This window comes from Hippoglossus hippoglossus, chromosome 13, assembly GCF_009819705.1.
Source record: "Hippoglossus hippoglossus isolate fHipHip1 chromosome 13, fHipHip1.pri, whole genome shotgun sequence".
NCBI classification, from domain to species: domain Eukaryota; kingdom Metazoa; phylum Chordata; class Actinopteri; order Pleuronectiformes; family Pleuronectidae; genus Hippoglossus; species Hippoglossus hippoglossus.
The window spans coordinates 15,876,284-15,903,748 of NC_047163.1; the positions used below are offsets into that span (position 1 = coordinate 15,876,284).

Below are 27,465 nucleotides of genomic sequence, written 5' to 3' on the forward strand. Positions count from 1 at the left end.
TATCCTATTTATATGAACCATCGTCTGGCAACTTGCAAAACCTGTTGTAGCAACAAGTAGCCACTGTCCTTGAAAGCCATGCTGTAAAAATGTTGTTTAACCAGATAGTTAGTTTCCATGTTCAATGTTTGGTTTACATGAACTTTGTGCTTGAGTGTCGAACAATAGTTTATAAATATGACAGGAAAAGAATGTTTAGTTTAAAACAGCTGCAGAAAGGATGCTGTACTCAATGTAGCTTGAGACAACATAGTTTTAGAAATGACTGTATGAAACTGTAGTTTTACAATGAAGAAAACTTTTGGATCAGACATATATCGATGGAACAAAACCACCAGATTAAATTCGAAACTAGAAATACCACACAGTAATTATATACCTCTGTCAACAGTTAGTGTACATTAAAACAATGTCCAGACTCATATGAGGTCACAGTGACCTTTGACCTGAAATCACTGAAATCTAATTGGTTCAGCTTTGAATCCAAAATTTTTAAAAAAGTCTGTGAAGGCAGGCTTGTGATATCAAATTCAAGACGCCAAAAATATTTTTGATTTCTTAATTGGAATCAGTTCATCCCTGTTCCTGATATTGTATGTCCACACGACATGAGGTGACTGTGACCTTGACCTTTCACCACCAAAATGTAATCAGTTCATCTTTGAGTTAAACTGAATGTTTGTATCATATATTATGATATAGGACGAACGTATGTACATATCGAAAACATATACCTCCGGCCTAGGGCTGTTACAGCATGGAGGAATAAAGATCACAAATAGCTGTAGGTATTGCAGCCAGCCGCTAGGTAGCAATTAAAATGCCTTGGCGTTGCTTTTGGGGAGCAGTCATGTCATCCGTCTTTATGCATGTCTGTTGTTTATCTCCACTAATGCTGGTATTTTGAGGATAGGACAGTAGCGTCATTCGCTACCTGCCACAAGCTGTAGAGAACATTATCTATTTTCAAAACTCTGGACGATGAGTAACACAGCTGGACTGAGGTGATGAACCAGGCCCATTCAGTCCAGTCACCTAATAGCATGACATAAAATTGCATAACAGTGAAATGGAGACGTTTTGTGCACACTGTGCTCTCATTACAGCAAATAACAAACTGTGGATTTGAAAAGAACGGAACAATGTCACTTAAACAGACCTCCTTACTCTGTAGCCTGGTGAATAGAAAACAAGAAAACTCCAGCTGCTGCACAAACTTTCGCTCGTCTCCTGTGTCAGCTCATTCCCCTGGCACGGCATAAATTACAGATTATTACTACACAATATGAACAAAGAGATAATCACACGATCCGAGCCTGAACAATTCGCCTTTATACTCCCAGTCAAAGGCAGTACACTGGTTCAGATGTATTGCTTTAAGTGTGAGGTGTCTCTTATTTCACCTATAACAATCTCAGACAGCCCGTGTCTCTGGGATAGTAATGTCATGCCGGGCTGTGGCGGGCCTTTGCCATTGTTCTCCACGGGATGTTTATAGCTGTGTGCCTGATATACGATAACCAATAAGTGAGAGGTAGTAATTACAAGGCCCACACTGCACCATTGCCTGATGAATGCGTGGAATAAAAGACGGGGGGTTCTCTGTGGAGGGTAGTCATTACAAAGACATACAGAGTCCTGACATACAGCAGCACTATGAGCGGGAGAATGCCAGCAGGGGGAGAAATAAATAGCATATATTCATTTCCTCCACCAAATGGCAAAGTAAATATCACTGACCCTCTAAAAACAACCTCACTGCAAGCCAGCGAGTGTCCAAATCAAAATACTAAATACTTGCACACAAAGTCTTTCTTCATCCACTGTTCAGGTCAAGAAGAAATAACACAACTAGGAGAAATAAAAACAAACTAAAAGAGCACAATGGTATTCTATTGTAGGGCCCAGGACACAGAGCAGTGGTGCGGTCAGACCTTGTGTCTCCTAAACTAACTAATCGGCAGCACAGTGCCATTTATTCTTTGTGCGTGTCATCCTGGGAACGCATGGAAGAAATAAAAGTCACCCATACTTAACATACTTGACTGTTGGTTTTTAATCAATCCAGTAAGTGGTAGCAAAGGGGATTAAATAAAATATGGGAAATGCTTTTTGCCAAGAGCTGGATGATAAGATTAATATCACTCTCATATTTGCACGAAACTACAAAAAAACTGCAGGTTAGGTTAGCTTACCAACTGAAAATAGACGTAAACAGCTCCCTGATTCTGTCCAACACCAACAGAATAAGCTAGTTTTACTGGGGTTACGTGGCAGACATTTTGTTGGCCTGGCACAGTCACTTCCTGAGATGATTAGAGCTTTAAACATTTTGGAAGTTGGATTCTGTTACCTTTGGACTCATAGACCAAGCCAGGCTAGCAATATCTTACCATTGTTTCCAAATGTCTTAGGGCAATAGTCTGACATTTTGGGAAATAGTAGAGTAGTAGAATAGCAAAGTGCAAGATGAGAAGTTTAATACTCCTCTCATACAGTTTCTGTCCATTAAGTATACAGCTGGAGCCAGCAGCTGGCTAGTTTAGCTTAGATTAGCTTAGTTTAGTTTAGCTTAGCATGATGACTGGAAACAGCTAACACCTAAGACCTATGTGCATCTAAGCTGATGTGAATAAACAGCACTAAATAGCGAATAATTCAGAAGCAAATTTCGACACACCTGACTATTCACATTAGCATGACGGAAGTCAGCGATTCATTATAAGATTCATATAGTTTTAAAGACAAAAATAACCGTGAGCAATGGCTATATTAGATAAATCAACAAATAAACTTTATATCAGACTGGGTGGATGAGGAAGTTGTTCTACTACTGTTGCTTCAAATTGTGACATTGTCAACAACACGCATTCTAATTGGTTAGATGTCCCTTGCGGATGTCAAACATTTTCTTGGTTACAAAATATTAATACATGCGATATAATCGCTAGTGTGCAAAGGCCTTAACGTTCATTAACTATATTTTGTTTGTTTAAAGCCAACAAAACAAAAGTTCTAAAGCCTGCTAGCTTTTACCACTATTTTCACGCCATGTTAAGCTAACTGACAAAGATGGAACCTTCAAATTTACCATATAGAAATAGAGATTTTAACATAAGAGCAAATAAAACGTAACTAGGTTGCTTCATGATTGTTACTTTTCTTAGTTGGACCGCCACAGAAGAGGGTCAGTCAACTATAATCCAAACTGCTTTGAAGGTCAGACTTTGATTCAAGTGCTCCCACCTAAAGAGGCTTTGTGACTTGGATTCTAATGCCTAGTGATGTGTGCGTCTTACTTTGGACAGCGATATCTCTCTGATAATAATCTGAGGGCACTCTCAGGCTTCTCCAGGCCCTCTCCAATGACCCCCTGTCTTTCAAGTGTGAAGTTGAAATGTTTAAGTGGAGTGTAGTAATGGAACTTCAGTCAAAGCATTTCTATTTGATTCACCAAAAGTCCCAGCGCTGAAGCACAATGAGATATCATCTCTGAGTCTGGAATGTATTTCCTCCCCCGCTCGATCAGCCTTAATTTGAAGTTGGAGTGAGGTTTTTTTTCTACCTGAAGCCAAATCTGATAAAGCTGCACACACAGTCTTCACCTAGCCCAATTTGTCATCTAGAAAGCACAAGACGCGGAGATTTCCTTTCAGAAGGCAGGGGTAAATTTACAGACTGTTAGAACAAAGTGTGGTATTTAAGCAGCAGTATTTTCACACCTCATTGGACAAGATCAAAATATTGTGTGATGCAGTCGTTTTATAGAGATTGTTCCCTATCTTGGAATTGTTTTCTTGCCGAGAGTTAGAAAAGGTATTTGCTATTACTGTGATATTATTCTGCCACATAGCTTAGCAACCACAGCCTTCAGCTCCTCCATGTGATACATTCAAAGCTCATGAATTAACACATTAATCCTGTTTATGGAATCCATACAAACAAATGACATGTTAAAACTAAAATGTGTGGATTCAGGGGACTCAGACATTTGTACAGCCCCTCTGGCAGATTTCAGAAAGATGCCCAGACTGTTGTGCAAGTCTGACAGCAGCTTTAAATAAATATGATGTATCTTAAATATATATACATATATAATAACGTATGCAAGAGTCCACTGCTTTATGCTTATCTCTCCTTACACAGGATTGTCAACGTGTTGTCAGCATTGATCTAAATGTTAGACAACCCAAATTGTTCTCAGGCCAGACAAGTGAAAAACCGCCCTCAGCAGACAGAGTTTGAGCACAGGGGCTAATAGAGATAGTATGTAGTTGACAGCCTGCAGGGCGAGCGGCCAAAATCCAAGAGTTCCAACCCTGTTGGAGAAAAGATCAGATGCTCAGAGGAAGCTGTGGAGCTGCAGGCGCTCCCCATTCTGCCACTAGATGGAAACAATAGTCCTCCGCTCAGCACAATCACTCCTGCATTCATTTGTTCTCTGTTATGCCTCATTCTATACACACTGCTTTGTGTTTCTTTTTCATCGTGCAAATACAACACCAACCTATATTATTTATGGTTTCACATTGTATGTGCATGTGTCTGTGTTTGTAGAGATATCATTCTTCAGCTGGTCCACCCAGAGGCACCTGCCTCTGCTGAAGTGCCCTTAGCAAGGCAGTGAAACCCCCACCAGCTGGAGGAGCACTGTGCTTTTAACATTATATATGAAAACATTAGCAGAAATGGCAACAGGGTAATTATGAGTCAGCAACATTCAAACACCACTGGGACTATCATCTTACCAGAGTGGGTTCTTTTTTACTTATACTGGAGTAAAATAAATGAGTCAGTGTTTGAGCTGTAGTGGCAGATTTCTTGTTATAGATCCAGGGAGGGATGTTGTTGCTATTTTATTGTTGTCTATTCTCCTCTGAATTACTTAGTAAAGGATAATAATAATTTCAACTCCATTTGGTGATTGTTAGTATGATTCTTTCTTAATAGAATACCATATGTTGGATGTTGCACTGGAGGCTCAAAGTTTTGAGTAAATACTTTTGCTAAAAGTAACAAAGACATGTTTTGTACTCAAGTATTTTGACTTTATATAACTTTTTGTATGTAAATACAAATGTCGGATTCATTTGTAGTTACTTAGCACATGAATATTCTTAATACAATGAGCAAATTCATTGTTATGCAGTAGACTTGATGGCTCAACTGTATCCTACAGGTTAAAATGATGATGTCACTGACAGCATTTCCATTTTATGCTATTTTATACTTGTACATCACTGCAGTTCACTTTGTACATTAGGAGTTTATGTACAAAGTGTACAATATAGTTTTTTTTTAAACTACGCAACACTCTATAAAGTTTTAAAATCAGTTGAGACATTCATGCATCAGTATCCACTGATATTATATAAAAGGGTACAACAATGACAGAGGCTGCATAATAATAAAGCACTTTGGCAATGGCCTCAAATGACCCAAGTTCACTATGTAGTTTGTATTAATCTGATTGAATGAACGTTGTACTCTAAAGAGGCCTGCATTTTTATCTGATCTTAGAGTCTGGTAAACCACTTCTCAAAATGTAGTTTTAATACAGAACAATACAGTTTTACACATAAAATAATATGGTAAAGGATCCAAGTGGTTGTTTCATGTTTGTTAATTTCAACTTGCATCTTCTGTGTGCAAATCTTTATCTTTTTCATTTGTTTTATCATTCGCTGTTTAGTTGATAGTAGCCATACATGGTGTCGAATGTTAAACCATTTTTGTATTTAATCAGATTATAAAGGGGGGGGGTCTGTTAGTTGCTCACGTTTTCTCTGGTAGCGCTGCGAAGGTTCATCTACAGTCCTGCATATTTGCTCAAGTATAATGTTGAATACAGTACTTTTACTGATACTGGCGTAGATTTCACATATTTGTACTTTACCTTTAGCAAAAGAGATACCTTTCAAACCACTTTGCATGAGTAGTGATTACCCAATAAAGCCATTCTGCAAAGATAGCAGTGGTAGAAGAAGTATTTACATGCTTTATTTGAGTAGAAATAACAATTAAACTACATTACAAGTAAGTGTACGATTCTTGACTTACTATAATTTCCATACTTTACTCACATTTCTGCAGGTACATTTACATTGTCAAATTGAGGTGTTTCGTTTGTAATGTAGTATTTCACGTAGTATTCTGTGGCTACTTCTACTCCAGCACTGGGAGTTATATTCGGGGCAGAAATGTCGGAGGTATTTGACCATCCTCCAGCATCTGTCTGATAATTTTCCTTCTTGCTCCGGCTGAAATGTGAGCGTCACGGAGCGACCTCCTCCTCCTCCTCCTCCCCCCCCGCCCCCCTCCTCCCCGTCTCCCCCGGACTGAAGTCCCACTGAGCGGCTCTCAAACTTCAGTGTCGAGCCTGAAAGCGGAGGAGCCGGAGCCAGCAGACACACGCAGACAGGCGGGCAGACGGACAGACAGACAGACAGTGGCCGCTGCACAGCTCTCCGGACCCCGCTGCGGCCGCTTCTCCTCCGCGGCGCCTCACGCTCGCTTGGCGGATTCTAAACTCTCAGCGCCCCGCGTCCGATTTGGGATTTCACCCCATTGTTTTGTCGAAGTTTCCGACTGTCACGCGTTGCCCACGGACCCTCCTCTCGCCTCCCCGTGGGATTAATCGTCTCAGCTCCACATTCAATAATTCAACAGCGTGCCAGTGCGTGTGGAGCTGGGTCTTTCTGGACTGTTTTTGAGGCGGTGAAGGCGACGCTCGGACCTGCCTCCGCCATGGGGATATAGCGGGGATCTGTCGGTGGAAGCGACCCCGTGATTGTGACTTTTCCCCTTGTTTCATGTTGGTGTTTGAAGAGACAGAGCTCTGTTTTCGATAAAAAAAAAAAACGATGAGCATGGATGGTTGCGCGCTGAAGGTGGTGATTTTCCTCTGGTGCCTGCTGGTGATTTCAGGCTCCAGCTTCGAGATCGGCTCCTACGACCTGGAGCGCGGCAGACCGGCCAAGTGCGAGCCCATCGTGATCCCCATGTGCGAGGGGATCGGCTACAACCTGACCCGCATGCCCAACTTCATGGACCACGACGACCAGAAGGAGGCTGCCATCAAGCTGAACGAGTTCGCCCCCCTGGTGGCCTACGGCTGCGACGTGCACCTCCGCTTCTTCCTCTGCTCCCTCTACGCCCCCATGTGCACGGACAAGGTGTCGACCTCCATCCCCGCCTGCAGACCCATGTGCGAGCAGGCCAGGGAGAGGTGCGCCCCCATCATGAAGAAGTTCAGCTACACCTGGCCCGACTCGCTGGACTGCTCCAAGCTGCCCACCAGGAACGACCCCAACGCCCTGTGCATGGAGGCACCCGAGAACGAAACCAGGACGGAGGGCAAGAAGGGCGAGGGCATGCTTCCGGTGCCCCCTCGCCCCAGGCAGCCGGGCACCAGCGGCGCCCGCTTGCCAGGCAGCGTGGGCTCCTGCGAGAACCCGGACAAGTTCCAGTTCGTGGAGAAGAGCCAGACGTGTGCGCCTCGCTGCTCCCCGGCTGTAGACGTCTTCTGGTCCCGACAGGACAAGGACTTTGCCTTCATCTGGATGACGGTGTGGTCCATCCTCTGCTTCGTCTCCACCGCGTTCACTGTTCTGACCTTCCTCCTGGAGCCTCACCGCTTCCAGTACCCAGAGCGGCCCATCATCTTCCTCTCCATGTGCTACAACGTCTACTCCGTGGCCTTCATCATCCGCTCAGTGGCAGGAGCGGAGAACATCGCCTGCGACCGTGAGCATGGCGAGCTCTACATCATCCAGGAGGGGCTGGAGTCCACAGGCTGCACCATCGTCTTCCTCATCCTCTACTACTTTGGCATGGCCTCCTCCATCTGGTGGGTCATCCTCACCCTCACCTGGTTCCTTGCTGCCGGGAAGAAGTGGGGCCACGAGGCTATCGAAGCCCACAGCAACTACTTCCACATGGCTGCTTGGGGCATCCCTGCTCTAAAAACCATCATCATCCTCACAATGAGGAAGGTGGCTGGCGATGAGCTGACAGGGCTGTGCTACGTAGGGAGTATGGACTCAGGGGCCCTAACAGGCTTCGTCCTCATCCCTCTCTCCTGCTACCTGGTCATCGGCACCTCCTTCATCCTCACGGGCTTCGTGGCTCTCTTCCACATCCGCAAGGTGATGAAGACGGAGGGCACCAACACGGAGAAGCTGGAGAAGCTCATGGTGAAAATTGGCATCTACTCCATCCTCTACACGGTGCCCGCCACCTGCGTCATAGTCTGCTACTTCTACGAGAGGCTCAACATGGACTACTGGAAGCTGAGGGGGCTGCAGATGAAGTGCGGCTCGTTCAACGGCCACAGCGGCGAGTGCTCGCTGCAGGTGTCCGTACCCACTGTGGCCGTGTTCATGCTCAAGATCTTCATGTCGCTGGTGGTGGGCATCACCAGCGGAGTGTGGGTGTGGAGCTCAAAGACCCTGCAGACCTGGCAGGGCCTGTGCAGCAGGAAGCTGACGGACAGGACTAGTAGCAGGAAACCCTGCAGCGGCGTGAGCTGCGGCAGCACGCACTGCCACTACAAGTCTCCTGCTGTGGTTCTGCACATGGCCAAGACTGACCTGCACTCAGACAACCCCACACACGTCTGAGAGGGAGCACGCAGCGACACACATACGCTGCAAAATGAAAACACAAACGTACACACACACACCTAATGCCCTGTGTAAGGAGCTGCTAAAGACTTTATGAGAAGAAGAGTGGTTGAAGTGAACTGTTCTGCTGCTGCCAAGGGACACACAGGTACAGGCATGAGATACTAGCTATAAACAGTATTTAAAGCATAAAGGGAAACGTTCAGTATTGTTACACATATTTTTCTGTTCATAGTGTTCTGTGGAGAAAACATGCCCAGTGTTGCAAAGCAAAAAAAACGAGACTGTTATGGGAGGCATCTTGGGAAATGTCGGTCTGTCCTTCTCCTCCTGAAAGTGGCATGTTTTACTGTATAAATCTGTATAAAAGTTTTATTTATTGTAAATATATTTAATTTAAAGTTCACCTTGCCTCTTATCAGATTTGTTGTTTAGATACATTTATTAAAGGTCAAGGGAAATTAAGTGCCTTTTCTAAGAACTCTGGTTCTGGCCTTTTTGGTGGATAATAAATTTGTGGAATTCATGTTCAACTCGCTGCCTGGTGTTATTGTTGTTGTCGTTTTGACTGTCTCACTAATAATGTGTCTTGAATGAATATTCAACCGATTCAACAGACTTAAACTGAGGTTTAATAGTCACAAATGATTGCTCATTTCCGTCCCTGATTTTCCTGCCAGTCTTCTCCTGGGATCTTCAATTTTTTTTGTACATCGGGAGCTCCCCGCCAAAATGTGTTGTCTTCCAAGTGCATGCTTCACATCCCAGAGGCGTCCCCCAACAATAATCCTCAAAGAGAATCGCTGATGAATAGAGTGACAAACCGTGGCAAGTATTCATGCTTGCATCACAGTCTTAAAAAAAAAAAAATGGCAGCGGCAGCTTGCGGAGGAGTATATTTAATTAATGGCTGTTTTAATCCTTCCGCAGAATCACTGTTGTTGCCCTCTCGCTGCTCCATTTGATCCTCCAGCAAACACTCATCACTTTGATGTGAGGCGACGCATCTGAAGTGGATTTCAGCCTTATTGCATGGTTTCACTGACAGATTTAAGTCGAGCACAGGCACTCAGAGTCGTGGTCGTTCATCTAGTAGATGGATTATAAACCTAATATTAACGTTTCTGTGCGGTTTGTGGCTTTTGGAAGTGCATTTTCTTAATTAAGGGAATTCCAGGACACATAACATCCAAATTTCCATACTCAAATGAATGAATTTGATACACTGGGAGTTTTGTCTGGTCTAAGAAACAATGCACCCATAAATTCTTCAGAAACTCCCATGAGTTTGTACAAATGGTTTGTATAACATTATTTTCATTAGGTAAATACCCCAAACTGTGTCTTGCAACTAAATTTTCAGTCATAAAAGTCTATTTTATAGAGCACAAGAGCCACCATGTTCTCAAATGGTCCATTAAAAAGTGTAAATAAATAGTTTTTAGTATTTAACATTTTAAGTGCCAACATAAACTGGAGCCACACACAGCAAGTTGTTTCACAGTAAACACTGGAAATCACAGTGTTTGACAGTAGTGTAATTGATTGTTTGCTATGACTGTGTGATATTGTGTCACGAGCAGCAGCAGCAGTAACACATGGGAGTGATAATATGGAAAAAGTGTGATGACCGGGAGCTTGTTTTCATTACGTTACTGGAACCTCAGCGGCATGAACCAGGCGTGTGCTCGCTGACATCTCCGGAGGTTAGAAGCTATTTTGTTTTCATTTTTCCACCATTTGCATTCCAGCAATTTGAATATGATTCATGCTACTACAGCTTGTTCCACGTTAGTATTCATTTACCAAACACACAGACTCTGTGCCGCACTGTGTGGATGTGTGCAACGCCTGAGTTAACTTAAATTACATATTCCTTCCTCCTGCAGAACAAGATGTGGGTTAACTACCAACATCCTCCCCTTTTTTTGTTTTCATTACTCAGCCATTGTAGACGATGTCCATGGCTTGGCAGGCGAGCGCTGCCAGTCCTGGACTCTGACACCGTGTGGATCACATTTAACTATTAAAAAAAAGGGGGCCTGTTTTGCTTGGAGCACGCTCGCAGCCGGAGACTCGGCTGGTGGTGCTTTCAGCCACATGTTCCAGTTCATGGGTGCCTGAGCGGGGGCGCGTGCTTCCTCCCCAGTTTACACTCCAGTGACATGACCCAGACAGACCAAACACTTGCTGTGTGAGACACAAACCAGCTTGTTCCACCTGTGCCGGGCTGCACTGATTAGATAGGGAGGAGGTAGCTGCAGAGGGTTAAGGACATCAGGGTGGTACAGAGGGGGCAAGTTTGTCTTCTGTAGCAAAACATCTGTTTAAACCTGTGTTTTCTTTCCCTTTCCCCTTTATTTATTTTTTTTATTTATTGCAGAGAGAGAGAGAGAGAGAGAGAGAGAGAGAGAGAGAGAGATTTTTAAAGATTACAAAGGTCAACAGAAATGACCTGCAACACGATGACTTTGCCCTGGTTCTGTTTTTCCCCCACAAATATGAATTCTACATTTCCAGGTCACTGACGGCTATTTTTAGCTCCTTACTCTCTCTCTCACACGCAGAGGAAAGGAATCAGGGCTTCAGATAGAGGCAAGAAAGAACGCTTCATTCCAAAAACAGAGTTTGTTTGAGCTGTGGTTCCTTTTGGCGCCAGAGATGTGGCTGCCGGGAACACCTTTCCTTCAAACACACACAAACACACACACACACAGTCTTGCCTCTATGAATTCAGAGGACATTACATTGACTTACAATGATTACTGGAGATTTACTCCTTAAAAAGTCCCCAAAATGCAACTGTGCAAACAGGTTTAGGTCCCCACAAAATAAGAAATACCTGGACCACACAAACACACATTCACACACATTGTGTGTGTCCTTATTAGGACTTTGCATTGATTTCCATTCATTGTGGACAGCCTAACTAAAACCTTATCCCTAACCAAGACCAATTGATACCTAACCCTAACTTTAACCTAACAACAATTCACATCTGACCATTAACATTAACCAGGAGCTCAGAAGTGATGTTTTGCATCATTAGGGCCGAGCTTTGGTCCCTGTGAGGTCTACTGGTCCTCACAGGGTTGGTGTTTATGAAGGAAAAGGTCCCATAAAGGTAACAAAAATGACTACAAACACACTCACTCACAGACACACACACACAGTCTTGTCTTCTAAGCATATTTCATTGATTTTCATTCATTCATTTCTTGGAGATTTACTTAGAATTTGATTATTCATGTTTTTTTCCCCATAAGGAAACAAGTTCCCATAATGTGGCTGTGCAAACAGGTTTAGGTCCCCACAAAATCTGAAATACCTGGACCAAACACACACACACCTGAGGCCCACAGAGCCAGAGCCAGCCAATCAACACCAGGCTTGTTTCGAAGAAGACCCCACCCCATCTTCCCGTAACATCCAATTTCAGGAGCGAGTATACGCTTCACTCTCATTCAAGAGATTTAGTTTGGCTGAGAGTCTGCTCTGTTTTTCTTCTCCTCTGGCTCAGGAGGTTAAACAGTGTCAGCATCAGTCGCACTGTGCAGCGAGTTTGTCTGGGGCCCAAACTGAGACTACTCCCAGAAAAGGCAACACATTCTCCTCACAGGTTTCTCAGGAATATTTTATTTGGTTGCCCGCGAGGCGAACTGTGTATTTGTTGATTCTGAAGAAACACAGAGCGATACTATTTACCCAGGATTTGTGGAATTTGTTTTTTTCTTTCTCAGGCGTAAAAACGCCTCAGCGGTTATCCCGCTTTAGATGCTGACACCATGTTTTTGTCTGCTGAGGAGAAATCCCTCCATCTGGTCATGGGTCTGATTAAAGGCGATCATTATGGCATCAATGTGCCTCCCTCGTAGACTTAAACCCCCTGCCCACCCCTGAGGGGGGGAAAAGGGAAAATAAAGCATCCTTCATTACTCTGCCCTCCCTCCTCCTGCAGTCCCTCGCCCCCCTTGAGCACTATCCCTTTCCTGTGCTGTTTTGATGTGTAAATGAGCACATTGAAAAGCTGCAGGCCCCCAAAGAGATGCTTTCCATGAAAATGCAGCAGTCAGAGAGCAGCAGAGTTCAGACAGCTCAGCACTCCACGCAACCGGACTCCAGTCAGACACCCTGTAGTACTCTGCTGCTTTCGCTGTTAGAACAGGACACAAACACACATATAACCATGTAACAAATGCTGACCCAGGTCACTACGCAGACGTAAACATTTACACGGTGACCTCTGAGAAGAATCTGCTCCAGAGGTTAAAAAGCAGGGAGAATTTGGCTCTACGTTGAAATACAGTGTCAAGTGTGCTGAAGTGGCTGAAGAGATGGAGCAGCTGAAATTTTTCTGCAGCATTTATCACGTCAGGCAAATTTGAAGCACGCAGGCTGAGAGGCTGCTCTAGGGAACAGAGGATCGTTCAGTGTTTGGGAATTTGAGCAGCACTGCAGAGGCTTTTTATTCAATTCAAAATCACATGTTACCTAATCAACAGAAACACACTAATCAGGAGTTTAAATAGAATAAGATAAACCAATCTTCACCTCTCCTTTTTGTCTAAGATCCACATGTCAGGATTAATTTTTCATATTCGGTCAGCAAAACACCAACTGTTAGCGGTATGACTCTGTTTTTCCATTTTTATTATCCAATTGTCACCTTATCAAATAAAGCTAATTGCTGCACAAGATTAAAAGAATATGACTCTTCATTCAAGAGAATTTCATTCGTAAAAAAAAAAACACTCAGTTGTGTTTTGTCCATTAAGGAAATAAGACATAAAGCCCCATAACTGACAGACTGATCGTTTGGACACTGCAGTGGAGATGAACTGCTACTGAAAAGAGGAAATGTACTTGATGTGAGATGAAGGACGTAAATCACCAGACATCCAGATGTCACCCTTTCATCTTCCTCCAAAGAGGGAATGACATTTAAATAATTTGAATTAAATCAGAATGAAGTATAAATTAAACATCAGCTTAAAAGACCTGGAATCTTGTTATAAACTTAAATTAACTAAAATATGTTATGATCCCATTCTGACGTGTTTAGAGATATAAAAATAAATTCTAATTAATGCTCTCTCTTTGAAAACCCACGCCCTCTCTCACCATGTTAAAGAAAGTGAAACAAAATTCTTTGATCCGCTCCCTGGTCCAGATCCACACCAAAACTTAATGGTTTCTTCCTCAGGGTCATGCTTTACACCTCCACAAAATATCCTTGAAATCAGTTCAGTAGATTTTTAGTAATACTGCTTACTAACAAACCTCCTTGGCAAAGGCAAATATTGTTTATCCAATGTAAAATATGTAACTTCGCCCACTAGGGTTTCCTGAATCAAAACAATGACAAAAGACCTAGATTGATGATGTCATGAAGCAGAGTGGGATCATGTGAGTTGTTGTCTTCACCTCCATTGCCATTAAAGATCTACCTCTGCACATTCACAAAAAAACAGAACATTGTAATTGTAATTGGAGCGGTACTTAAACAGGACTTTAACCTCAAAACAAGGTGTAAAAGGTATAAATACAAACACTGAAGTCTATAAACTGTGACACACATTTCAGGAATGTAACTGGTGGCAACATCAGGATTTTGGATTAAATTACTTTGGGATTGGGACTGGATTGTTTCATTATAACACAGAGCCTCTTGGTTATGCTTCCACATGCACATAAGAAATCAAATTATATTTGAATTGGGGCGGCATGGTGATGCTGTTGTAAGCACTGTTACCTCAGAGCAACAAGGTCTTTGGTGTCTTCCATTGTGGAGTTTGCATGTTCTCCATGTGTCTGAGTGGGTTTTCTCCGGCTTCCTCTCACAGTCCAAAGACATGCAGACTGGGTTTAGGATATTTTGAGACTCGTGGATGTGAGTGTATAGTTGTTTGTCTCTGTTTGTTGGTCCTGTGATATGCTGGCAACCTGAACAGGGTGTATGTACCCTGCCTCTCACCCAATGTCTAGTGGGATTGGCTCTAGCTTCCCCCAACCCTTACAGGATAAGCGGTAGGAATTGATGATGGATGGATGGAGTTTCTTTACCTCGAGAAGTGTTCAAAATGAAAACATAAGAAAAATAAGAGACATTTGTTACGTTAAAATCATAACATACAATGGGCTTTATAGTGAAGGGCATGAAAAGGCTTCTGTAAGGCAGAGTGATCTTCTCTCTTCAAGCAGTGACTGATGTCTTACTTTTATTCCACAGTGATTCATATACAATCTAGATTACATCTAGATCTTGTTCCTGCAAAGACTGAATGCACGTATTGTCGAGTATTGTTGGGAAATGCAGTGGTAATGTAATGTCAGAGGTGTCAAGGGTGCAGACAGGGCAGGAGCGGGGGCGCAACACAAAGTGGTACCAAGCACTAAAGGCTGTTCAGATGATATTACGAAACACTGCGGGTGGAGAAAGTTTCAAGAAAAAGTTTCCATCTTTTTTTTTGCTGTATCTTTTCATTCCATGTGGTTTTTCAGTTCCTTTGATCAACAAGCAGGAGACAGAGAAGTAAAGCTTTCTCATCCCTCTGTGCTCATTCCTGTGCTCTGTCTGCCTGTGGCTGAAGGAGAGATGAATCAGTGAACAGAGGGAGGTTCCGCAGCTCGCTCTCGCTCTCTGAAGCCAACAGCATTGCTGTGATCACTGTTAATCTCCTTTGCCACTCTGCTGCCATCTCCTCAAATGCATTCATCTCATTTCCAATAGTGTTCACAGCCTCTTCTTCCTTTCTAATTAGGCACCATCAAGATTTTCAGAAGTCACCCTTCAGTGTTTTTCACAGGAGGCGCGATCGCTCATTGAGCCAGGGGGTCAGCGATGACAAGTATTTGTTTGAGGGTTAAATCCCAGCAGGGCCTTTCATCATTTTGTTGTGTTGCACGATCAGAGGCTTGGGATTATGTAGGTCAGACGTTGGAGAGTGAGAGCGCCCCTTTTGTAGCTGCCATTTTTATTCAGTTGCTAGGCAGCACCCGCTCTAATCTCTTGTACCAAAGAGTCTCTCCCCAGAGAAAAAGAGAGGGAGCAGGAGTTACAAAGGACGGGAAAAAAGAGTGAAAACAGCATCAACAAAGAGCACAAACCCGTGCAAGGACTGCTTTTAGAAACACTTTAAAGGGAGGGAGTGTAAAAGGACAGGATGTGGGAGTCTAAGTTCAGCCCTGAAACCCACTCTGACCCTCCTGAACATCTTTAAACCCCCGTGGTTTTTGTTTGTGCCCTCGACTGAATTACTAAAGAATGATCAACCAATAGTGCAGCTCCAGCAGCGGTGTAGATTCAACATTAAAATCCGTGGCACTTTGAAAATGCTGGAAGACATGAATTCAGTGCGAGGGTATGAGAGCTTAGCATCTTTCAACTCTCGAGTCAAGCTTTTTAAAACAAGAGGAAAGGCCCCAGTGGGACAGTTAAAGCGGGATAGTTGATGTGAGTCACGATTTCAGGCACTAAATTGTCTGTCAGCAGGTAGCAGAGTGGATCAGAACCCGTCAGATCCGGGGCTCAGTCGTGTGTCTGGCAAGTGCGTCTGCTGTCACACTGTCGCTGCAACCCCATCCTAAATGTGCTCATGTCACGCTCCGCCATCAAAGGCTCACCCCTCGGCTCCGTGTTCAGAGAGCGCAGAGCCGACGCACTGATCCCCTCCCTCCCACCCCGGGCTCAGGGTAAGGATCTGCTATTCTCCACTGCATTTCACACTCTTTGATTTTGGAGTTTTGAAGTTTGTTCTTGTCTGCTTTCCCCCCTTCCTCTTCTTAAGACTTGGTTCTGTTTCATATTGACACTCTTGATTCATGAAGTTTCCAGATAATGGGCCCACTGCAAACTTGGCGATGTAGCACTGCTGGCTCTGGAGCAGCCTGTTATCTAATGTGGTTTACCTGCTTAGAATAGTTTAACACTCGCAGAGGAAGCCAATAACTCAGGACTTCAGTCTGTTTTTAAATCATCCCTCAAAACTTACCTTTGGCCTTCACTTGATTGTTCTAAGATATTATTATGTTCATTGTATCCTTTTCCTTTGCCATTAATTATAGATGATAATGTTTTATTATATTTGCTGTTCTTGATTTTAGATTTTGTAGTGTATCTTTTATTGTATTTGATTTTAAATGCTATTGCATTATTTTTGCCTGTTGCATTTGATGTTTTTTTATAATTTTTTGTAACAGCTGTTTTAAATGTGCTATACAAATAAAGTTATAACAATTATTGTTATTATGGCTGTAGCTTCATACTTGTTGTACAGATTATAGATGGATCAGAAGCCTAAATATCCTGGATACGAATGCTGCCATCTTTCACATTTGGAGTCTGTCTGCAGAGTTGCGAGTTGGTAGATGAAGCCACAGCATTAATGTCATGCTAATACATGTACTTGACCAATCATGAGTCAGTCACTGCTGTCAATCATGACCTTTTCACATTTTTATAGCATCAAATAACTGATTGAAACCAAACTTACTTTTTAGTTTGGTCCATATCCCTTCCGTTAACATGGAGGAGGCAGGGTTTCTGACCTAAACTGCAGCCAACCACTTGGGGGCAATCAAGATGCTTTGGCTTCACTTTTAGGGAGCTGTCATGTCGGAAATCTTTATATACAGTCTACAGACGTGAAAAATATTCTAATCTTCTCAGTTTCAAGACACCAAACTATTTCTTTAAAAGTTACATTTATAATCTTGTATATGTAATAAATAAGTGAGTTAGTGAGGGGGGTGTATGTGGTCTCAAACAGTGGAGTGATTTTACTCAACCAGACTTTCTAAAGGTATAAAAGTCCTTTGTGAAGTAGCTCAGAAGTTTGCGTGGGGGGTGTAATTGGCTAATTAAGGAGAGGCTGTGTGTGTTTGGGGCTTGTGAGTCTGTGTGGAGTTTAGGGTGTGTGTGTGTGTGTGTGTGTGTGTGTGTGTGTGTGTGTGTGTGTGTGTGTGTATAGCGTGGGAGACCCCTTGTATCACCCATGGAAACCATTCTTTAGTCCGGATTCCTGTTCTTGGTTTCGCCTAAATTAACTTTTTAATTAACTAACTCTTTTTGCACATTATGCAAGTAGCCGGTGAGTTTGTCCAGGGTTGTTTGTGTTTTACACAAAATTAAATGAGACGTTTCAGGGCAGTTCAACCACATTTGACCAAAAAAAAAAAAAAGATTCCTATCATCAATTAAACCCTTCTTTTTCTGCCCAGGACTGTTGACTCAAGTTGATCACTGTACATTAGCCAGTCTGTGTAGTAAAGGAAACCAGCTGGGGCCACACTCACTCTAACACTGGACCTTTTGTCAAGGTCTCAGCCCCCCTACAAGTAAAATAAAAACCTTGTTGCATGAGAGATACTCTTTGTGCAGGAGCAGACATTGTTCCTATTGTGGCGTGTCAAAGCTGACATGCCAGGTCCGGTGCAGTGCTGAATAAACTGTGGTTTGTGTACACACTGTAACTGTAGGCTGTGGAAAAGGAGCGAGGCAGCGGTCTGTGATGATCTTGGCGGCCGGCGAGGATTTGGCATGCGGAGCAAGAGCTAGAGCAGCAGTACCACATGCGGCCCTTTCCCCCCAGGATAATAAGTGCTTGTGGAGCAGAGGGGGAGAAAAACCTGCAAGGATCAGCCTTCCTGTTCACACCCCATCATGCATGAGCTGGCAGGATCTTTGTGTTGTTCTGGTCATGAGACATTTCCTGTGCATGTTTTGGGGTTGCATCTGGGCTTGTTTACGGGCCAGGGCAGAGTCTCATAAAGTGGAACGTGGTTCTAGGCTAATGTGTGTGTGTGTGTGTGTGTGTGTGTGTGTGTGTGTGTGTGTGTGTGTGTGTGTGTGTGTGTGTGTGTCTGTGTGTGTGTGTGTCTGTGAGGAGGAGAGGGGGCTCTATAGTGCCTATTAGCGGGGTCGGGCTGTAGCCCCAAACCAGAGCCCAACTGGGCCAGGTGTTCCGCGCTACACAGCCTGGTTTCTTCAACGCAGCCAAACAGGGCTAAACATGGCTTACTCATCAGGAAAGTGTGCACTGTCAATTTACAACAAAAACAGCCCCACACAAACAACACATGTTTTATCCTTTGTGATCATTTGTGAGCTTAAACATCGAATTGAAGATGAATGCTGTTTCCTGTAATTTACTCATTGACTCATAAAAAGACAGAAACAACCGTCTGTCAGCCAATGTATTAGTGCCTCATAATTTCTCTATGTGTGAGGTTCCCAGTGCAAATCTCATTAAGTCATAGGAAGGTTAAAAAAATCTTTAAAGCAAGTCATTTTCTCAGACACCAGGAAACTCTAGATTTTAGCAAAAATTTTCGCATTTGTTGGGGACTATTTTCAGAGGTGTATTAAGATGCATTTTGTGTGCTTGTGAATATTAATGAGAGCAAGACAGTGTATAAGTGGGACTTAGGGAGATATCACACCTTGTTTGGTCTGGACCTTCAGACTTTTCAATTTAGTCTGAAGCAAAATAACTGGTGTGAAATGTGCCTCGCACCCATCTACGAACCAATCAATGTCAAATACACGAAGCCCACGTAAGTGATGACGACAGGACGAACTTGTCAGAGTGTTCCTCAAATTGCAATGTGATACCAAGACTATCCGGATCTAATGTAAACAAAGACATGAACCTTGGTTCAGAATTTCAAGTGTGAAAATGCCCTAACACTACAACGTCCACATTTATCATGATGAAGGAATAAGTGACTATGTAGTAATGGGTCATAGATTCTATTTTAAAGGTTTTAAGAAAATAATGGAGCTCTTTGTCACAGAGAAATAACATAAATCAGGCATTAGATACAGGTAATACTTTTGGGGTTTTAGTCTTAACATAGTGTATCACCAGCTGTGTCCTTTAGAATGAAAGTCATTGCAGCGCGTGCACGGCCCCTGAAAACAGACCAAACAGACGTATCATTGAAAGCGGTTTGAGAACCTGTAGTGGCCTTGATTCATCCTTTCTTTCTAGGCATTCATATTCAAGGAGTCCTCACTCATTCATTTTTCCTGTGCACACAACAGAGAGACCCTCACAGCCCAGTGGTCCCCCCTCTCTCAGCAGCAGCGGCTCCATGAGTTCCTCCACAGCTCCAGTGTGAAGTGTCCTGCAAAGACTAAAGCTGCACAGCGGAGGACAAAGCAGAAGAAGGATTAGCGTCCCCCGCCTCTCTGCTCATGCACACCCGCACCATGTAACACTCAACATAATCAAACACTCACCCAGTGTGACACACAACACAACCAAACACTCTTCTGGGGCTATGTGCTACTAAAACAAACCCCGGCGCTGGAACCCCCAGGGGCCTGAGGAGAGCTGTGGAGGAGCTGAAGAGGAGGCGGATGTGAGGAAGGCCAAGAACTCGTGGTGTTTATGCTGAGCGGCCCGAGAGTGGGAAACACACGGAACACGATCCCCATGTTTTCCTTACCCCAGCTAATCCGACAAAACGACAGAGGGAGCAGATTCCCTTACAGAGAAAGCTGCCACTTAGATATTTATCCTCGCTAAGGCAAACATCTGGCCCCAGCGGGCTCTTTTCATAGGGTGATATGAGTGGGTGTGATACTCGGCTACATTTATTTGGGTGTGAAGTTTTAATTAAAAGTGAAAGCGATGCCCGACAGCCAACCCCCTCCTCAGCTTTGTCTTTCCCCAGAGCTTCATCTGAGCGTGGAATGAAGAGAGACTGGAGAAGAAGAGACAGATGGCACAGAGAGAGGAAGAGCAGCTACATACAAAAGCAGAAGAAGAAGAGGAGGAGATGCAGATAGGAGATACAGACTGATTTATCCGCTCGAGAGGTGCTCAGGGTGTGAAATTCTCCTTCTCTCTGTTTGTTTTCAGTAGCAGTCAAATGGAACAGCCTGAGTTACAGACAAAGTGCCCCCACGTACAGAGGAGGGCGTATTGCTTAGAGAAAAAATCTGCTTACTCTCCAGAGTCTGGTTTTCCAGAAGCACCCTTGCATGCAAACCCGTCTCTGTGAACTGGCACAGGACACACAGGAAGGGATCAGGAACACCGGAGGGTCATTTCTAACATTCGTCCATCCTGTTATGTGGTTTTTTGATGACTGTATTTATCTCGAGGTCCATTCCTGAAACATGAAAGTAAACTAAAGTACATCTCGACACCACTGCAGATTTTTGTCCCAGTCAGAGCAGGTTTACAAGCGAGACTGAGATCACGCTGTGTTTACCGATCGCCTCCGGATACAAAGTGCGGGGGCCTCATTTATGAGCTGGCACATGGGTTCTCTCATCGCTTTAACTAAAAATAAGCTCATTGTTCACACACCTTGTTTGTAACAGCGCAGGTAATAAAGCTGGACCTTAGATCTATCCGAAAAAACAGTGTGAGAATGAACGTCACTGGCCTCACTTCATAAATGTGCCAGGTTTCTTTTAATTGAAGCCGGGTCAGGTTTTACTGACACTGAGCAGGGAACTTTTACACATTGGTCAAGTCTGAGTTTTAAAAAATGTATATGTAGATATCTATATTTAGCAAAGAGGAGTTAATTGATTTATTTTCAAGATTTATAGTCATCACACTTGCTAAACACGGCCTTCAGGCCTTTTTGGCCGAGGGCTGAGGTTACACTGCTTAATTAAGCAGCTCTTAAACATTTTTCTTATTTCATCTTGTAAGGCTTATCTTAACTTGATGTAATATCATTTATTCAAGACATGTGGTCGGAGCAGGTTAATATAATATAGGACATGTTATTGAAGCATTTAAATGTCTAAATGGGTTGAAATGTACCTTTAGTAGTAATTAGTGTTTTAGAATTAGCTGGTTCCGTCACACGTGCCAACCATTCAGACAGCCATTTTGGAAATGTTGTCATGGGGACACAAATGGGTGTGTCTCAATTCAGGGGGACGCAGTCTTCGCGGCCAGTGGAGGAGGTGGTCTTTGTGGGCTGCGAAGGCCGAACTGAAGAAAGATGGTTTTGCATCACCAGCTTGTCCCGCCCTTATTGCTGTTGCTTAGCAACAGAGCTGCAGTTGGACACATCAAGAAAGTTTTAATGCCCCTTGGTTTTTTTTAACATGTGTAACATTAACTGTTCAGTTGAGTTGAAGCATGATATTCAGGCATTGGACATCTCATCGCTTCTACCTCTTTGGAAAACGGTTTGTCAGTGAAGCACAACGAATCCTGGGATAGGTTGGTCCTTGAAGAACCCACCTGTTGGAGCCTTTGCTTCTCGGGGATGGAAGGATGCATTTGTCGGCAGCATTTGAAGGAGCATCAGCAATGGGACAATAGTAACTTCATGAATTCAATTTGGGAATAAAGCTGAATAGGGATCTTTCCAGAACATTTAAAGGTATTGTGACATCTGTGTCACCATGGGTTCTTATGGATTCAAGGGATAGTTCAACATTTCAGGAAATGTGCTTTTTCTATTCTTTACTGAGAATTAGATGTCATAGCTTTATGAGTTTAGAAAATTGTTTGCAAAGTAATGCAACACAGATTAACAAAACAACAATTTGGAGCCTCCTAAATTATCATTAAGTTGAATCTTCATATTGCAAATAATCAACCCACTGAATGTATAATAATAATGAATGGCTGAAAGGCTTCTTTTTACTCAATTTGTGGCATTTTTCTTGGGACATTCAATTTATTTTCTTTTTTGTATTGCATTTCTCAGCACCCAAAAATGTATGTTACTTATACACTTATTTATATGTGAAAACATTAGTTTTTATATTTACCTTAAGGTTTCATTATGATACTGTGGTAGGATGGTTTTGTGGCTCATTTTCTTCCAGTGACCCACTCACCATTTGAAAAAAACCCTGCTCTCCTCAGGTGTCAGTAACAGATGTCCTGCGCATGGATAAGTTAATGAGTCTCACCCCACCTGACTGTCTGCCTGCCGGCTTCTAGAGCGCGGCCCTATCGTGTGTTACCTGGCTGTCCTCTCAGTGTGAGAGGACGTTAATTGGCGGTGAGGCGCCAGTCTCTCCCCCTGCCCTCCTCTGGCGTCAGTCAGAGCCAGGAAAGGTGGCATCAAGCCTGGCCTCTGAGCGCTCCAGACTCCCTGGGTCCGGAGGGAACCAGCGGGCATGATCCAGTATGTGGAGGCCATCCCTGCAGCATGCACCTGGCCTGAACTTGAACGCTTGAATGGAAAAGCTGCCCAGAAAGAAACAGGGAATTTCAAAGGAATGAAAAGGGAGACTTATTTTCAATGTAAAACCCAAAGTCGCTCAAAGAAAAACTCCTGTCTCCTGCTCGATGCCGTGCAGAGTTCTCTCATGGCTGATTGGCGTTCGACCAACATGTGTGTGTGTGTGTCTCTCCTGGCTCCTGTCTGCCGTCCGTCTGCCTCCCCTGGATTGGACTCCTGTCGCCTTCGCAGTGAAGGGCCACTCAACCTGGGTGGATTTTCTTTCCCCCACATCTGTTATGAATTTACCAGAGCCAAGCCATTCAAAGGCTCCTTTATGGAGCCATCAGGAGCCCTGTGACTGCTCGCTATTAAGACACATGCACACGTATGCACACCTTGGCACACACGCACACACACACAAACACACATACACATACACAGACATTTGTATTCATGCACACATTTATACACATGCCTACATTTAAATATGTATTATATACAGTATGCTGTCTATTTCTTTCTATGTCTGTTTTCTTTCCCAAAGAATTAGATACACAAACACACAAAAATACACATATATATTCGTACAAGTCTCCAGAATACACAAAAATCTGAACTTAAGTCAGCCCCGACAGCTGCAGCCCCCTTTTTAAAGTGAATCACCCAACCATGGTGGAGGGTGGTTATTGGGCCATTACACACTTTAATCTATTTATTGCTGCCATGCCTCTCACTAGACACATGCACACTCCAGAGAAACATGAGCTGTGACAGCAGCAGCAGGATCAGTTTGCTGTTATCAACTTCATTTTGAAAAAAAAAGATGCTTTTGGGAAACAGGTCTGCTGGAGATCATTTCACATTTCTCCTCAGATCAAGATTTTAAACGTCTTCCAGCTCTGCTTTTTTTAAACACACTCATCCATCCTTATCCTCGGAGTGGAGCCAATCCCAGTTGGGTAAGACCTTGGATAGTCAGCCGCCATATTAACCACTTCATATCACATGGAAATATCATTTTAAAGCAATTGTTTGACATATTGAAAGCTAATTTGCTTTCTTGCCAAGAGTTTGATTACAGTGTTAAGAAACAGCCTGCGGATGGTTAGCTTAGCCAAGCTTTGTCCAAAGCTAACAAAGTCTGCCTATAAACATAGTTCCCCAATTTATGTGCTATATGTTTTGTTTTGTTTTTCAAATCCATACAAAACCTAAAAACTCATAAACCTTGTTAAATTGGTATTTTCATTTTATATATTTTAGACTTTTGTTGTATTTGGGTACAAATGTCAGCTGCGCTAAACTAATTAGCCTGCTAGCTGCCTGACCAACACGCCTCTGATGCTCACTATAGTTAATATCTTGTAAGTCATTTGTTTTTGTTTGACAGAAACAAAAAAGTGTATAAATGATATGTTGAGGTTTAATATCTGGTTATGTGCAAATTATTTCTCTGCCTGGCGCACGAGAACCAAGCTAACTGTAGTTTTTCCATGTTTCCAGTCTGCTAACCTTGCAAACTGCTGGCTCGAGCCCTATTCTCTTAAACATTTAACAGACCGCAGAGTTGTGTGGATATTAAGATGTCAAACTGTTTCCTTCAGCAAACTGGAAATAGGGGCTAGCCTCAGTCTACTGGTCCCAAAGCTAGCAAAAATACCCAACCAGCACTACTAAAGCTAACTAATTAGCTCATTAAGTCTCTGGGTGTAATGTGCAGGCTAGAAATACTGAGCTCGTAAATTTCGTGTATATTTTGTTATTGTTGGATGAATCCAGACTAGCTGTTTTCCACTGGCTAAGCTAAGCTAACGTTATCGTGGCTGTATTACGAGCTTCTCTTTTAACTCTGGGCAAGTTTCCCAAAACATTTCTAAAAAGACACATTTGCTCATAGCGTAAACAAGAGCCAGTGGTAAAACTGAAAAAAAATGCAGCTCTATGTCAGGTGCTTGTGTTGAGAGGGAACACATTTTATCATATTTTTAAGAAAACCCATCCTTTTATGCAACGCTCGAAACAGCAGGAGGAAGTTAATTGGCTTTTTATCATCCACTTCTAAGCTTTACAAAGAATCCAGAGATATACTGTATAAGCCTATTCAACATTTGGGATCACTGGCTTGACTGAACAGTACGATGAAGCCTCTGTATGAATCATGAAAGGCTTCAGCCCAATTATTACGTCTACAAGTTTGACTCCCTTTCATCTTCCCCGTAACACGCTCATCCAATTGTTGCTGCTGCCATATCTGGATCCCCGAGTTCAAAGACATCGCTGGGTGATTCTGAGGTTATTCTCTCCGCTCGTTTTTTCACGTTGCCTGCAACGCTTTTTTTAGATTTCCGCCTTCACGTAAATGTTTAAATTAAAAGATCATTGATAAAGACGTAAGGAGCATGTACAGGAATACCCTGCATTTATCCGTCTGATGAAAACGAGCCGGAGGATATGGTGTACGCAGGCCATGTGTGTATCCTGGCACTGATGGTTGCAGTCATGGCAGGGGGGATATGACTGATATGTAAATGCTGCTGTTTGGAGCCTGATCGACAGGAAGATTCAAACTGTTTCAGAAGAGCGGAGGATCCCCTTTGGGATGAGAGCTCTGTAGTCCCAGGAGAAACGGCATCCTCTGAACTCTTCCATTTCTGCACTCCCTCACTTTTCTGCCCTTTTTACTGTGGTTATATCATCAAAGGGAGAGGACGCACATCAGTGGAGAAAATTGGGGGAGAAGGCTCTGTTTTGTGAATAATGCATTAACAATCATTTGTACTTGCACTTGCAGCGGAAATGAGGGAGAGATTTAGGGCATGTCGCCGCCGCGGTCATATAAGTTGGCTTTGGCACACGATTTTCAGGTCACCTTTATGCTCCATGAATGATTATGTTACTTCACTTCTCTCTGTTCTGGCAGACAGTCAGGATTTTTCGGTCGCTCTCTCTCTCTCCCCTCCTCGTCCTCATTTTCTCTGTATGCATTCCTGCAGCTGCCAGTGTGATCGACTACTGACTGAGCTCATTCTGAAGTGTGCAATGGTATGACACAAATCGGGTTTACGCTTACAGCTCCAAACTCCCTTAATGCACCGCAACATCAACTCCAGCAGCAGAGCTCGACTCGCTGTGACAAGTTGCGAGATGGCACCGGGTGTGGGACACGTGTCAATACTGCAGCAAGTCTTATAATCTGTTCAGGCTGCTGAAAGATTTTGATAGAGATTACATTTCTAGATTAATCCAAAGGTAGACGATAGGTATTAAAGATACAATTTGAAGTGTCATAGAAAGGTGTTGGGCCATATAAAGGTTAATTTATGCTGTACGTTCGATACGTTTAAGAAAAGAGTACGTAGCCTTCTGTATGTGCTCTGCATTCTTTTCGTCTTTATTTGTGCCTGTCTTCGGAAAGCTTACACATATGGACCAAACGGAAGAAATAGTGTAGTACCACCAGAAACCGGGGCAGTGCAGTCAACAGCACAAGGGAGACAACTGTAGGACATGAGAAAAAAAAATTAAACAAAGAATTCACCGTCCACATGTTGCGATGTATTTAACGGTCTCACAGTTCAACGCCATTCACAACACAACTGCTTTTGTATTGTTCAACAGCCATGCCAACGTAAAGGACACATGGAAGTAAATGCTGTGTCGGTTACATCGTTTGAAACTGCATAATGACAGTTGCACATTCTAGCAATAGTCTAATAGTTATATACCAACAACATGAGGAAATAAAGTAACAAGGAAGAAATCAATAGGAAAATCTTAAATGGTAAATTGTCTGTATTTATATGGCCCCTTTCTAGTCCTGATGACTCAAAGCGCTTTACAGTTCAGATTTTACATTCACCCATTCACACACACATTCATACAGTGCATCTATGTGCAGCACTTTTCTCCATGAGAAGGCAAATTGGGGTTCAGTATCTTGGCAAAGGACACTTTGACATTCAGAATGGGGAAGACTGGGATCGAACCGCCGACGTTGTAGTTAGAGGACAACCGCTCTAACCCACGGGTGGATTTAAATGTAGCAAAAAATGAATAATAATTATTTTCATTATTCCAGTGCTATATCAGATAGTTATAAATATATAATGACAGTTGATTAATGTATTTATGTACCTTTGTTTTTCATCACCTCTTTATACGTAGATGAGTCTCTAATGTGTGGTGGAATCCTGCCTATACATGTATATATATCCAATGACACACCTCTGCTTTACTGTGGTCAGACGTGTGTGTGTGTTCAGTGTTAGATTCTCTCACAGCTCATCATGTCTGGTGGAATAAGTGGGAAACACACTTGTTCCCTCATTGCCAAATGCCCTCTGAGCTGACTTGGACCTGAGGTAAATATTTGCAGGGTGGGTTGCACCGCTCTGCTGTCATACACACGCACGCGCGCACACACACACACACACACACACGCGCGCGCGCGCACGCGCACACACACACACAGTGGGTGGATGACTCGGTCTTACTCTGCTGCTGTCAGTTTGCACAGGGTTCAAAGATAAGTCTGCACATGGCCACAGTTTGCACCTGCTGCTGCTGCTGAACAATGTTTTTCAAGAATTCAGTGAAAGTTGATGCATCCAGACACGTTAAAGGAATTGAATGTGTCCTGAGTTGATCTTCTGTTGCTCATTTGTCATGTCATGTCAAACCACAAAGT

General features: G+C 43.2%; 1 protein-coding gene across 2 annotated transcripts; it reads left to right on the forward strand.

Annotated features, from left to right (window-relative positions):
* The first annotated feature begins 6,351 nt into the window (after nt 1–6,351).
* On the forward strand, nt 6,352–27,218 carry fzd9b (frizzled class receptor 9b). Of its 2 annotated transcripts, none has more exons than XM_034604642.1 (2): nt 6,352–8,643; nt 27,202–27,218. In XM_034604642.1, the coding sequence occupies exon 1, from the start codon at nt 6,864–6,866 to the stop codon at nt 8,619–8,621; it is 1,758 nt and encodes a 585-aa protein (XP_034460533.1). In that variant the 5' UTR covers nt 6,352–6,863; the 3' UTR covers nt 8,622–8,643; nt 27,202–27,218. The 2 variants fall into 2 exon arrangements, with proteins under 2 accessions (XP_034460533.1, XP_034460532.1); XM_034604641.1 differs by having other exon boundaries at nt 27,198–27,217.
* Nucleotides 27,219–27,465: the final 247 nt, after the last annotated feature.